Source organism: Malaclemys terrapin, chromosome 13, assembly GCF_027887155.1.
Source record: "Malaclemys terrapin pileata isolate rMalTer1 chromosome 13, rMalTer1.hap1, whole genome shotgun sequence".
In the NCBI taxonomy this organism is placed as follows: Eukaryota; Metazoa; Chordata; order Testudines; family Emydidae; genus Malaclemys; species Malaclemys terrapin.
In genome coordinates, this window is record NC_071517.1 from 16664301 (window position 1) to 16678883 (window position 14583).

General features: G+C 50.2%; 1 protein-coding gene across 3 annotated transcripts in view; it reads right to left on the reverse strand.

Moving 5' to 3' along the window:
• Positions 1-14583, reverse strand: part of MXRA7 (matrix remodeling associated 7) — a 48410-nt gene that overhangs the window by 13683 nt on the left and 20144 nt on the right. For 2 of the 3 annotated variants that reach the window (XM_054047283.1, XM_054047285.1), the window contains exons 2-3: positions 10812-10872; positions 4024-4123 (exon numbers count right to left, since the gene is read on the reverse strand). In XM_054047283.1, the coding sequence (XP_053903258.1) occupies positions 4024-4123; positions 10812-10872 (161 nt within the window). The remainder of the gene's footprint in view (positions 1-4023; positions 4124-10811; positions 10873-14583) is intronic. The other variant, XM_054047284.1, reaches the window with a different exon arrangement.

A 14583-nucleotide genomic window follows, 5' to 3' on the forward strand; every position in this document is an offset into this window, starting at 1 on the left:
CCTTACCAAAAAGATTTGCAAGAATGTTTGTGGCCGAGGACCTAAGGTACTTGCTACAGGGATGTGAGGTCAGAGGTCAGTTCAATCCTGTAATATAAACGCAGCAAACCTGGGTCATATCAAAACAGCAGCATTGTCGGGAGGTGCCTGGCAGCGGGGGTGGGGGACGTAAAGGGGTATGAGGCAGGACGAAGGAGGAGTCTGAGCTGCACTGCTACTCTCAACGGATCTGCTTAGCATCTTACCTGCGGGCAGCTCTGCCCCAATAGAGCAGCTAGAGAAGAGGAAGCTGTGAAGCCTGAAATGAAAAGTTGCTGATGCCACAGCCGAACTCCAGAGGACAAGAAACCAGAAACAAAACACAAGCTTCTGACAAACACACAGAAACATGGAACATTGACAAGAAAATAAAGGAGCTGTTAGGAGAAACACAACAGTCGGCCAATGTCCCTTCACATGGAACGCTGAGCAGAACTTTGAAAAGAACCCCCAAGTGGAAGAGCCAACTCCGGGTGTTCTCAACAGGTTCTAGGTGTGACGATACCCCACAGGAAACCCCTTTAAAAAGGAACTAAAATGGAAATAGATGCTGGGGCTTGGTAGTGCTAGGCATTCTCTGCACATAGCCCAGCGATCAGGAGTTTATCCTGCACTTCTTCCCCTAACATTACAACCCTCATGCCTAGAGAGACACATCACCAACTGAACTGGGCCCATCTCATCCCGAAGGTGCGTTTTACAAGGCGGACAAGTCAGTTTTCTAGGAGACTAGGAACACAGCAGGTCATTCACTGTTCCTTTACCTCCTCAAAGCCAGCGAGGCCCCTCCCTCACTGCTTGGCACTGAAAGGATGATGTCTAGGATCTCATGATGAGACGAGAAAGTCTCAGAGGGTTCCTGAGGGGAAAATCCCATAAGACGGTTGGTTCCGGCTCAGCTTTGCCAGGATCAAGATGGCAGCAACCTATGATTCATCAGCCTTCTGTTTTATCTCCCAAGACCAGGGGAACCTGGCCTATGAAACACATGTCCTGGGCTGGATCCTCCGGTAGACTGGCTGTGTCACAAGTTCCCAATTTGCTTTCAACAGATCCTCACCAGACCACGGCTCCCCCATGCCCCAGCACACAAGGCAGTGGGATAAAACAGAGGGCTTGCTTCTCCCTTGCCCCGCATTCTGTGCAGGCAGTTACACCAGTACAGAGTAGGTGTAAAATGTTACCCTTCTGATTTAGCAGCTTTTTCCGCCCACTCTGCACTAGCGTACGTGATTACCCAAGGTGAAGTGCAATGAAGAATCAGGCTCCAGGGCTTCCACTATAGAAGCAGAGGTGGATATTTGCTTCACTATAGCATAGGAGAAGACAACTTTATAGTGAAAGGACAACAATTTGAACCCCCACTCGCCGCATCACGAAGGCCAACCCATTAGCAATGGAAGAGGGCTGCCTAACCCACTACCCTGGCAGCTAGTGAGTTAGAAAACCAGCCTTATCCCCAACCCTGGACACCAAACAGCAGGAATCACAAAGGTCCTGAAGCTAAATTTGCCTAACTGCTAAGTCTGCGATGCAGTGATAAGGGTACAAAACTTCCTTCACTTCACTCAAGTCTTTAGTAACTATAGCTGTACCATAGGCTTTTATATCAGACCTGCCACCATGGCATTGACCCAAAACACGGCCTGAAAAACTTTGCTCCACTGTAATTGTCCCAAGAAAATTCAATCCATCGGACAGCTGATAGAGACGTACGTGTGTGTGTGTGTGTGCGCGCGCTTTCACAGCGGAGATAGTCATCTGAAGAGGAATGAACAGTCTAGGAGACAAGAGTCCCTTAAGCAGCCTTTGAGAATTCATCAGCAAAGCAACTTTCATCAGAGTTCTGAAAAGGTGATGGGTAAAAAACCCCAGAGTATGTTGTCTTATGAAGGGAGAAAGTCTGGGCTCTGTTGTTTTGAGGCAAGGCAAAACTTCTCCCCTGGCCTGCATGAAAGGGAACCGCAGAAGTTGGGCGGGTAGCACTGCAGGGTACAGTACCGGTAGTTACCATTCTAGACGCTGTCTGGAGGTAATTGTTAAGAACATAGCGCAGTTAATAGAATGCAGTCTCAGCAGAGAAGCCCCATAGAGCTGGTGTACAGCAATGTACACACTAGTTCGCTAGTAGTTAGTGGAACCTAGGAGGGACTGGCTCGGGGGGGGGGGGAGAATGCCCCCATCCCCAAGGTTTTTGCACTTGCTCAAAATTTCTTAGGCTGCAAAGGCAGACGGGTCATGGCCTGACCATGCAGTGGTTTGGTACTAAATCATACAGCTGTGCTGGAGCGGTATGGAGCATTGCTTCGGCTGCATGGTCAGTGCCACTGAAACTGACCCATGAGAGGCTTTGTGACCTGGCTCATGGGGTTGCGACGCTACTCAATTTTGGCCTAGCCACCCCTCTGCACAGACACATGGGGGCTGGGCCAAATGGTGTTGCAACTTGGCTCACGGGAAGTCTCTTCCTGTTTTGCGGCGTGGCAGAGGAGTCACCGAAAACTTGACATCTGGCAGCACCAGCTCATGCACTGAGTGGGTAAGAGAGGAGACTCCCCAGCTGAGGGAGACCCGGGGTCTCTGTGGGGGGAGGAGGACCAAGAGGAGGGGATGGGATGAGCTGGGACTGGAACAGGATCCCAGCTGGGGGGCGGAGGGGAAGGGAGGACATGGAATTTGCCCCGCCTAAGAAATATCTGAATTGGTGCCACTGCTCATAGTCACTGAACTGAGAGCAGTGGTTCATTCAAAATGGGGTTTTATACACAGGCTGCGGTTCGGTGTGGGGGCTTAGTCTGGTCTTTATCAGATTGCAAGATGGCAACGCATAATCTGCCAAGTTCATTTTATGAAAACGTGGCAAGCCCTGGGGCATAAAGAGCCTTGAAAAGTGTGGTGTTTAGATGCTGCACGTGATTATTAGAACTGGGAGGGGAGGAGTTGAGGAGGCTGGGAGAGTTACGGAGTGTGCAGCTACAGCTTGGAAAAGACACTTCCACTGTAAATAAAGTTCTGTTGAAGTTGTTAATACTTTGCCTGGTGGATACAACAAAAAGCTGGAATTCTAGAGGAGCAGCAAACTTCAGGCCTTCCCAGCAAGCAACTGTGAACTTGATCCACAGAAATCAGAAGTGGGAAAAAGCCACTAGGCCATCTGGGGCCTGGGTTTCATAGCTGCTGAGTACCTGCGCTTTCCAATGACCTCATTCGATTTTGTGAGTGCTCAGCACTTCATAAGGTCAGGTTCTCTGTTCTCTCCTGCCCTCTCCGGGTTGTACCATAGGATTGTCTCATGTAATTTTACAATGACTTGAATAGTTATTACTATCCCTTTACATTCAGGCAATACAATCTTATTGTATTCATGGAAAATACTACTAAAGCCCTATATAAACTTCTGCGTTCCAGCATCTCTGGGTTTTAGTCAATCTCTGAACACCCTCATTTCTGAGACCTTCCATGAAAACACAGCAGGTAGGTGATAGAGAAAGGTAGATGGGGGCCAAAGCCTCAGCGGGACTAAATCAACATGGCTCTGATAAAGTCAGTGGAGCTATGCTGATTTACCCCAGACGAGGATCTGGCCCTTGATTTCAGTGGAGCTGTGCCGATTTACAGGAGATGAGGATCTGCCTCTGAGGCCCAGATCTTCAAAAGGTATTTAGGCACCTAACTCCCATTGATTTCCATGGGAGTTAGGCACCTAATACCTTTGAGGATCTAACCCAGAGTGTCTACAGAAGGAGCTTGAACAGATACAAGGGAATCCAGTGTCATGGTCTCCCAGCCTTCCAAGTCCAGGTTGCTTCTAACAGCTCTCCAGCCTCTCTGAAAGGGACAGGGCCAGACCAAATGCACTGGCCAGACATTCACACCACAGCTCCCGCTGCGACTCATGGAAGGGAGGGGTTAAAATCGACACCGTGCTGCAAGAGGACGGCCGCAAGGGGCCTCGTGCCCAAAGTAAGAGGAAGCTCAACGTACCTTTGTTCCTCCTCGAGTTCTTCTTTGGTCATCATTGTCTTATACTGGTTCCCTCTCAGCTTTCCGGGGCTGTATTTAAAGGAGATCTTCTCGTCCGCTGCTGGAGAGAGAGAGCAGTCATGTAAGAAAGGAGACCCCGGTGAGTTCTGGCAGGCGGCCAATGGGATGGATGGATCCCTTGCACTCCTCCCTCCACACCCTAGAGTGGGAGATGCGGCACCCTGGAAGCACATTTGACAGCTAAACACCAATTGGAGACACGAGCATCTTCAACAAAGTTACATGATTCCAGTTGAAGACCAACGGTACCTGTAACAAGACCCCAGCCTGGTCATTCGGGGAGAGGTTTAGAGTCCTACCTACAGCCGACTATCACCACAACCATCTAATGCTGGTTGTTTTTTTTCTTCAAAGGATCAATAATGCTCACACTTATTAACAATCCTGTAAACTGGCAATAAAAATTAAGTCAATATATTTGAGCACAGAAATAAGGAACGCTAATTGAACAGTCTCTTCATTTTTCAGTTACAATATTCCAGAGAGTCTATTCAAGTTATCTTTCAAGACTGCAGTTGGGTTTTGTTTTGTTTTTGAGGGTGCAGGGGAGAAGAAGGAGATTCAACACTCCAAAATGGGTCAGTGGTGGTTTTTGTAGCAATGCGTATTTCAGGTCTTGGGGAAGGAGAGACACACGTGTCAGAGTTCCCATTAGAGCAGCTCTTTACAAGCCCAGCTTGGTCCTTCTCCAATGTTGGCGTCACTGAGTCTGCCCGACTCACCTGGAGTTGGCAACAATCTGTGGTCCATCGTTAGTGACCTATCCTCTTTAAATTCTAGCACATAGGGACCTTGTTGGTCTATTTCTCTCCCGTGGAGTCAGAGCTCTGGAGACTCATTGGGCTTAGCAGGAGGATGGTAACCTCCACTTTGATTAGCCTGCAGAATTCATCTCTATTTCTGTCTGGACATTCCTTTCCCCTCTTCCCCAGGAACTAGGACCCCCGTGCTTATACTTTGGGTTTGTGAATAATTGCTCGGGAGACCATGCTGTAAGCACATTGGGCATGTGCCACACAATCTATTCAAACTCACCATGGTCCAGTCACCCTGGCCGTGCCTCGGGCTTTGAAATCACAACATTCCAGCAGCCAGGAGCATTGCAAGAAAGCTTGAGAAATGGTTTTGGGAAAGGGAGACACCATGCGGCAAACTCCTGGGCTGCAAACAGAGACGGTCCAAAGCATTCTCGACCGGATCAACAGTGATTACAGTGCTGCTGAAGTCCCTCTGTGGCCAGTGGATAGACACAACGGGAAAAGGGTCCTCTTTATTAACCTGTTTGGGTAGCATCCCTTTGCTAGAGCGCAGTGTTTTCAATCCTGGGGGTCCACAGGCTGTCTAAAATTTCCAAAGGGGTCCACACCTACATTTGAAATTTTTTAGGGGTCTGCAAATGAAAAAAGGTTGAAAACCACTGCTCTATTGCAGGCGTTCTCTCCTCTGCCCAAGCCCCTAGATCACATCTCTGTGCTAATTAAAACTCTGTAGCTCACAGATGTGGAGCCAGAGCTTTAGCTTCTCCAAGCAGATTTGGCTCGAGCTCTGTTTATTTTTAAACCACTCCTCGGGGTTATCTTCCTGCACGAAGTCAGCCCAAAATGCATCCCAGGAGGGCCGGGGCTTGGGCATATTTGTTGGCTTTATAACAAATAAATAAAACATCTAGCGGTTGTGTTGAGATAAAGTCGACACTCCAGGGACCATAGTGCCATATCGCCTCTTGCCAGATACTCTAGCATGGCTTCTTCCAGAACAGGAGAAGGATACAGACCAGGAGTGTTGTAAATATCCCTGGAACCTGCCCTAGCTAGTGTGAGAAAGAGAGAACTTTTGAACCTTGGAAGGATCCAGGCTTTGTTTGCTAATCCTCTCGTCCGTGCCTGATCAAGCTATTTTCTCCTACTTCCCAAGCTCAAGGGCTGGAAAAACAGAGGTCAAAAACTGCCACCACATTGCTTTTCTATCCACAGCTGAGCTTCAAGCACTTTCCAGGCCTCAGCATACCCAAAAAAAATATCCCACAGAGCATGCATCCAGGTTTTAGTGTGAACCAACGTTTACCGGTACAAACCTGTTAAAACTGCCGACTTAACAGGAAACAGAGGTTCCCAGACAGAGCTTCTCCTCACCCCCCGCCTCCACAAACATTTCACTCCCCAGTCGCTGCACCTCAGCGTGTCAACAAGCCTCACACTGCTGATCCGGGTCAGTTTTCCAGTGGGGAAGGTCCCGAATCAAGGGCTAATCACTTCCCTGTAGTGCTGGAGTGAAAACAAAAGCCGCTGTCTGGCCTCTTGTGAAAAGCTACACTCGTCGCCCAAGAGCTCAGCAAACCTAAGCCTGTCACAGTGCCCTCGCTTCACAGCCCAGAAAACGCAGCTCCATAAAGTCTCATTTCCCTCAATGGAAAAAGCTTAGTACTGACAGGCAAACAAGCCTGGTCAATGGGAAGCAAACAGAGACTAGGCTCAGTTAACCAGGCCTTAAAAGCGCTGTTGAAATGTGCCTTTAACTGGTTGTTGCTCGGGGTGATATTAGTCTCCTATTACTTACACTGGCGTAAATCAGGAGTCATTTCTCTGAAGTCAGTGGAGTTTCACTAAGGTACGGTGAAAGGAGAATCAGGCTTCATCTGCGCCCTTCACATCAGAAATCTTTATTCTTAACGTTTTTTGCTTGATAGAAAACCAAGCTGGTTTTCCCTCCCCGAACAGGGGCTGTTCAGATCAGAATGAAGAAGGGACTCGAGAAATTGAGGGGAAGGGGAATAGCCATCCGCCCATCTGCCTGCCAACGTGCGCGTGTCGGTTTTGAAGAGAAGAGCTGGAAGTTTTCAGTGCTCAAGGGCTCTCTTTCTCTTCAGAGTGGAGACAGACTTCAGGAAATACATTGAAAATTCTAGGCATGATTTTTCCCATGAACTGCAAAATATTTAAGAGTAGAACGTGACCTACTTAAATAGAACAGCTGTGAGGTGAGTTTTAAAAAAGACATTTGTCTTGTGTATTTCCCCCGCCAATGTCTGCATTGGTTGCCAAGACACTGGGTTTGCAGGGTATTTTCTTACTGGCTGTCATTTTGTAAAAAGAAAAAGAGTCCTAATTCAAATCTACCTCTCCACACCCAGTGCTTCTTTCTCTACCAGAGACCTTGGCTCTAGCTCCAGGAACCTGCCAGCTCCCCAGAGGTTTCTGTTCAACTTTACTTCTTGAAAGAAAAGAGAAAGAATGTTCTTGTGTTTAGGCCATCCAACTAGTATTTAGGTAGACCTGAATGCTATTCCTGGCTCTGCCACAGACTTCCTACATGTTCTTGGGTAAATCACTTAATCGCACAATGCATCAATTTCCCCATGCGTAAAATGGGGACAATACTACTTTCCCACCTCACAGAAGATGTGAGGATGCATTCATTAATGAGTGTGAGGTGTTCAGGCACTACTGCAATGGAGGCCCTATAAGTGCTTAGATGGAAAATTCATTAAAGAAATAAAAAGGTAGCTGGCTAGCAATCTGAGACCCTTGTGGTTATATTAGATGCATTCACGTGGCTTAGTATCCTCACTGGCCAGACTGAGTCATCATCTTATTCAGCCCATTAAAATGCCTGAATTATTTAGAACATTCCTTTAAAAGGGAATGAATTGCAGCCTGCATGTCTACAGCACCATTTATCCAAGGACAGGTTAGTTAAGCCTCACAACTCCCGCTGCCTCCCCATCCCAGTAGTGGAGAAGGGATCACTTAACCTAACCCTGAAATGCAGCCACTTCAGGGATGGAACACAGTAACACTTGAACAGCACCCAGCAATACAGTTTAGGACAGGAACTGAAGATCATAGCATCTATTTCAAACTGCTGGAGGAATTCAGGCAGGCAGAACGGGGTTACCCATCTCACTTCCTTTTTCCCTTTTACCACTGAACACGGAGGGGAGGAGGGAAAAAAACGGAAGAGAGAAAACAGTTCAGGTTCTGTTTTTTCTTGTCTTCTAATAAAATAATGATGACGACAATGTCACCGACACTGAAGAACCCAAGCCAGAGCCCGCCAGGCGAATGCCCGAGCAAACAGCAGTTTGGGAAGGGAAATGCAGAGGCTGGAGATGGGCAGCTTAGTGAGAGTCCGATCAGTTTCCGTGGCTGAGCTTTAGAACTGAGCTAGAGGAATTTAGCGCGGAAAATCTCGGCCTAAGCGCTTTGTTAATGTTGGCTCAACGCTCTTGAAGGCAGAAAGGAGGAGAACTGAGCAAGAGAATTTTTACAGCTTGGAAAAGGCTGGAGCCTTGATCCTTTACTGTAATGCTGGCCGGGGGCACAGCATCGCAACGGTCCTCATTTAGCAAAACAAGCCGGTGTGGCAGCCTATTGCTAACGCAGCAGGTACTGCCAGGCAGGCGGCCTGGAGAAGATATCGTGCATGGAGCCTGGCGCTGCAGGGACTGGGGCAGCGCAGTCAGCCCAGAGCAGGAGGAGGGGGTGCTTTTTCCAGGTGTGAGAAGATAGGGAAGAGCCTTGAGCCCCTCAACACTGACCCCACTAGCCAGTTAAAGTGGGGTGCCAATGGCCAATAGAGGGACTTCTAATTCAGCCCCACTCCAAGCGTGGGTTTGCCAGAGCTCTGACTCCTTGGTAGCACAGGTTCCAATCCCAGTGTCCTTAGCCCAGGCTGACCTCCTTCTGAGGCTGGCTGGTAGGGCTCTCGTACAGTTTGAACAACAGACTGGTTGCAAGAGCAGTTTGCCGCAGGATCCTGGGCCCAAACTCCCCCCCCCCTCCCATGTGTAGCCTGCTGTGTGCCCTCTCCCACCCCAGAGGCAGCTGCATTTCAGACAGTAGCACTGAAGGTCTGCGGGAGGTGAAGGGAATTTGTCAGGATAAAAGGCAACACAGTTGAGTGGCATGCGCTCTAGACTGGGAGTCAGGATACCTGGGTTCTAGTCAAAGCTCTGCCACCCACTGGCTGTGTTCCCCTGAGGCAAGCTCGCAGTGCCAGGCTCTGTCCCCCACTCCCCTCTACGAAACAGCGATAGCGGCTCCCTGCTTTGAAGGCACATTGCAAGGATTAGCGTTTGCCTATTAGCATTCATCGTAAGCCTCCTGCTCCAGAGGGATTGTGACGGGGGGCTGTAAAGGCGAGCAAGGAAGTGGGACAGGGAGGAGGGATTCCTAGTACTCTAGCCCCCCAGGATGGAGGCTTTTCTGGAAGCCAACACATTGACTGTGGTGCTGCTGGGGGACTGTCTCCTGGTCAACACACACACTTGCCTGTCATCATCGGTTTTGGGATGTGTGTTTGTGTGTGTGTGGGGGAGTTATGAGCAAGGTTCCTGGTTGTTGTCCCAATTAGTCAATTAATCATTTTCTAATAAAGTAATTGACTAATCAGTTAAACACAGCTCTAGCTAAACCCTCTGGAGATCTCCCGGTGCCTTCAAGGAGCTTTTTGGCAGGCTTTGTTCTCGTGTCATGCCAACGGCTGGAGGCAGAAGGCGCAGCATATCTGTCATCAGGATGGGGAGGGAGCTTGCTGGGGTGAAAGCAATGCAAGGAGAGGGGAGGTGAGAGGAACCCACAAGAGCCGGCCGTGGAGCTGGTGTGCCACGCGCAGTCTTAAAAGGATTAAGGCAGCAGTGTTGATATGTTGCTGGCCTGTCCCCAGCTCTCCATCCTCTCTGCACCGCGGAACCCAGCAGCAGCATGGCTTATCCTGGTCCCCTCCCCCTCCCCCGCCTGGGCCTGCAATAACAAATGCCAGCGATGCGATCTGTTCTTTGTGCTCCGCTGACTCTAGCCCAGCCGAATGAATTAACAGCTCAATAATCAGGAGGAAGAGGAAGCCGTCAGCTGCTGAGGGGAGCTAATCCCCAGCCTTCCCCCGGAGGCTTGCAGCTGAGCAGCTTCCAGGCCTTGCTGACCAGGGGCTGTATTTATAGCAAGTGACAACCTTGCCCTGGTCCCCCAGCATTGTCCTAGAACAGGCCCTCCCACCCCAGACTCTGTGCCTGGCACACAACGAGCAGGGTGAGGAATGCCTAGGCCATTGCATTCCTGCAGCCCTCCCTTCTCTTTCCACTCTCTCTGCCAGCTGGGAATTTAAAGGGACAGAGACCTAAGTCCCAAGAACGGAGATTTGTCAGTCTGAAGAACACCCCCTACCGCTCCCTATGGTCTGATTGTAAAAGCCAGATGCCCCTTGTGCTACTGCAGCACCGAGTGTGTTTGCACACAACTTGGGTCTGGTGGAAGCAGGGGTACTGGAACAATGTATATAGTGGGGGTGCTGAGAGCCATTGAAACAAACCGTAAACCCTGTCTATCATGGAAACCACTTCAAGACAGGGGTATGGCAGCACCCCTACTTCCAGCACCTATGGATGGAAGGAAACACCCCCCACAAACTGAAAGGTGATCTGTATGGGGGAGGAGAGGAGGGAGTGTCACCTGCCACTCTATTTTTTGGGGGGGGCGGCAGGCGGATTATTTCTTTATGGAGTATGAAAAAATGCCCCGCAATGTTCTTGGGGTTTTTTTAATACAGTTTTTCCTCCTTGTGTTTTATGACCCTGGACACTCCGGCCTTGTCTCCTGTTTTTCCTAGAACTCTAGAAGAGGGAAATTTCACTCTCAGCCTTCAGGAGCTTCCAGCTCAGACCCAAGGCCCTTGGCAGTGTGGCTGCTATCTACACCCTCTCCCCCACCAGCTGCTGCTTCGCCAGCACTTACCATCGTCCAGATCTGGTTCATTCACCACCAGTCTCTCTTTTTCCCAGTCTTGATCTTCCTCCTGGAGAGAATGAAGAGCAGAGCAGTTCAGAGGTGAGAACCGTGTGCGGAGCAAACGGAGCTCCCCGAGGCGGCATGGCCTGGTGGATCAGACAATGGACTGGGACATGGCAGACTCTGGTTCAATTTCTGGCTCAGCCATTTGGCTGCTGGGTGAGCTTGGGCAAATCACTGCCCCTCCGTGACTCAGTTTCCCCCATCTGTAAAATAGGGGTAATGATCCTGACCTGCATAGAGATCTATGGATGAAAAGAGCTAGTTTTTATTAATAAAATTATATATTCCACACACACAAACTACAGTAAAAGAACATTACGGTTGCCTGTGCATCCTTATTTTAGCCTCCCCTTGGGCACATACATGACGATACAGTCTTTAATTAGGTTGTCACATGCTATATTTTCCACAGGACCCCTGCCTCATTCATTGCCCAGGATGGACGGTGCTCACTTACTGCTCAGCTATTCAATATTTTGTTTTCTCTTCATTATTCCATGGGTGGCCCTCGGTCTTATTTACAGCACACAATTCAAATCCTGCTCTGAAGGGAGAACTATTGATTTTCTAGGGCACTCCAGTATCTGAGCGCTCCACACACATTCATTTATCTTCGTGGCACTCCTGTGAGATGAGGAGCCATCACCTGTTTTCTCATAGTACTTGACATATACAAGCACCGCTCTGAGTGACTTTAGCAAAAGTGTGAGCACACTCAACTGCACCTGGTCAGACCCTGGCTTCTTGTCAGCTCTCCCCCACCCACAACCTTCTTTTTTCCACCCCACTGCTTCCCACTCCCAGTCTCCCCTAGTCTAATCTCAGCCCCCTCACTCATTTCCCTCCTTGGCTTCCAGTCCCAATTTCTGTGGCCAGCCACTCATTTCCACCCAGTCTCCTTGCTCAGCTAGTGCCAGTCTCCATCCAACTCCCGGTGCCAGTTTCCATCTCACTCCCCCTCCATCAGCTGCCCCTCCATTAGCCTCCAGTCCCAGTCTCCCCTGTGTCTCCCACGTCTGACTCTTGTCCACTCTGCATTTGATTCAATCAGCGTCCTCCTCCACATGATGTTATGTAGAAGCATCCTCTAATTTCCTAGGCCTGGACTAGACCCAGCATGGCCCAGAAGTCAGGAATTGCAACTGCAGGGAAAGTCCTGCTCAATGCCGGGCTGGTGCCTTTTCAGTGAGGATGGACTCTTTGGGGAATTAAGCTGTGAGGCTCTAGCAAGTCTACTACGCATTAGCAAATTGCAAGTTTTCAAAGGCTTATTACTTGGCCGAATACAGGCAATTTTCACAGGTATGTTAAAAGGCACATTCCTGATACAAAGGGCACCTCCCTGCTCCAACGCATGGGGGTGCTAGAACGTCTTAAAAAACAAACGATCACCAGACTTTAACATCAGCAAAGCAATGTACGTCTTCCCTAGCCTCGTTCTTGGAAACAGCTGAACTGGTTTGGCTGAAATTTTCCAAAAAAAATTTAGACTCAGGCAGAACCAGGCTTGGAAAACTTCAGCCCAAACTATTAAATTTTGGCAAAGATGTAAGCAATGGAACCCAGGGTCTTGTAAAGGGAAGAGTCAGGCAACTCTAACAATCTGCAGGGGTAGGAGCACTGCCAGATTCATCCTTGTCCTGTACAGTGCAAAATGAGCCCATCCTCGGTCCTAAAGGCCAGCCCAGGGCTAACAACTAAACCACCAAAAGGAACAAAATTTACCATGGGGCAGAATTCAAAATCAGTGGCACCTCAGAGAGGGCTGTATGCAGCCACCGTTATAGGGATTTTCCCAAACGTTGGGGGCATGGAAAAGAAAACCGCCCTAGACTTTGATCAGGATACCCTCCACGGAGAATGGGCTGGAAAAAGGGAGAAGAAAACCACAGCCGCCTTCCTCCAAAATCATAGTGATGCCTCCAGAGTGTCTCCCATCCTCTCTCCAACACACACACACACACACTCTGCAATGCACACCAGAAAGGCAGCAGTCAGAGTGTTCTCTCTCTCTCCCCAGCACCGGCAAGGAGACCCGCAGTTTGTCAGAATCCAGAGGGTGTGCAGTCCTGGCTCCTGCCTCCACCCCTGGCTCGTCTGGCTTCCCACGTTTGATTCAAAGCGACAGCTCCTTCACAGCTGCCCCAGCTTGCTCGGGGGGGGGGGGGGGGCGCAAAGGGCAGGGGGTGGGTTTGTGTGCGAGCAGAAAGAGCCTGGGAAGCTGCCAAGCTCAGTTAGGGAGGAAGGGGCTTGAGAAGTTGCCTGGGAGAGGAGACAAAGAGAACCAAGATGGCCGGGAGGGCCGACTCGCTGAGCCATGGGCGTTGTTCAGGTGAGCTCAGTCAGCAATGCAGAGATGAAAGACAGGACAGGAGCTGCCCCCTTGCAGGACAGGCCAGTGGGGTTTCTCAGCACAGTTTTATATAAACATCAGGAATCTGGGATGTAGCCCAGAGCCCAGGACTGGACACGTTATGTCACCAGCGGGGAATGAGCATTATTCACGGCCATTTGGGCTCATCTTGCACCTCCGGTCCCTGGCTCGCGGACAGCGCACACGCCTTGCATCTCTCACACTCACACAGCCCATCACAGCTATTTTGGGCCACACTTCCAAAAATGGAAGCTCCCTTTCACTCTCCATTCATCTCTTCCCAGGCCCGCATGGGTGGGGGAGCCCGCAGAGCCCTTTCTTTTATGAACAGCAGCGGAAAGAATGTCAGCAGCATTGCCGGGAGGGCGACTCAACTCACGTCCCAGGAATGCCAAGAGCTTCCATGCAGAGGTGTCTTCTCCTTGCAGGAAGGCTGGTGCCGTGGTAGCTCCCGTCCTTGGCATGTACCACATTGAATCAGAGGAAGTGGCAATGGAAGAGGCCCACTGGGCTCCTCCAGTCCATATCCAGTGTGCCTGAATTTTCAGAGCTGCCTGGCTCTTCTATGGGTGCCTGGGGTGTTCAAGTCCTTGGAAAAATCAGGCCCCGACTTGATTTTTGTTGCTAGTTTTGCAGCAATGGGCCAAGAGACTATCCCTCAGCCTCATGGGCTCAGTTCTCCATTCCCCCACGAAGGATCCCCTCCAAAGCAGTGCTGAGCCCTAGGCTAGCACTGGCATAAGCCAGCTGGCTAGCACTGCCCTGGGACTCCTGGGAGCAGTTCCTTCGCAAAGTCACACTCCCCCAGTTACCAACGAAGCCACAGTGGTGCCTGTGTGTAGATGGGCATATTTTTGGGAGGGGACAGTAGGTGGGGAGAGAAGCGGGCCTAGTGGTCAGATTACCAGGTATTCCTTGGGAGCTCCCCCTGGCCTGTGTTGCACAGGAAGGCACCAATAGTGGGGAAAACCCTCTCTACCAGGAGCTGTGGGTCCCACCAAGCCCAGCAGGATATCCTGAGGCCCTGGGTCCAGCTAGAGTCTGCAGTCCAATAACTCCTCATGCAGAATAATTTCTCAGCTCCAGCTCAGGGGAAGAAATATCTGCAGCAGGGAATAATGAGGGCTTTTGAATCCAGCCCAGCATCCTTAGAGCCAGCAGCAGGCCAGCACAGGCTCCCATTAGGAAGAGGGCACTACCCACCCGAGCACAGCCCCATCCCTCCCTCTCTGCACACTGGGGTGCAACGTTATCCTGCATGAACTGCCTTGAGCCAGATGTGAGAGCTCCCGTCTGTCAGCATCAGGAAACCCCAGGCCTGGGAAGTGCCTGGTGCTGTAG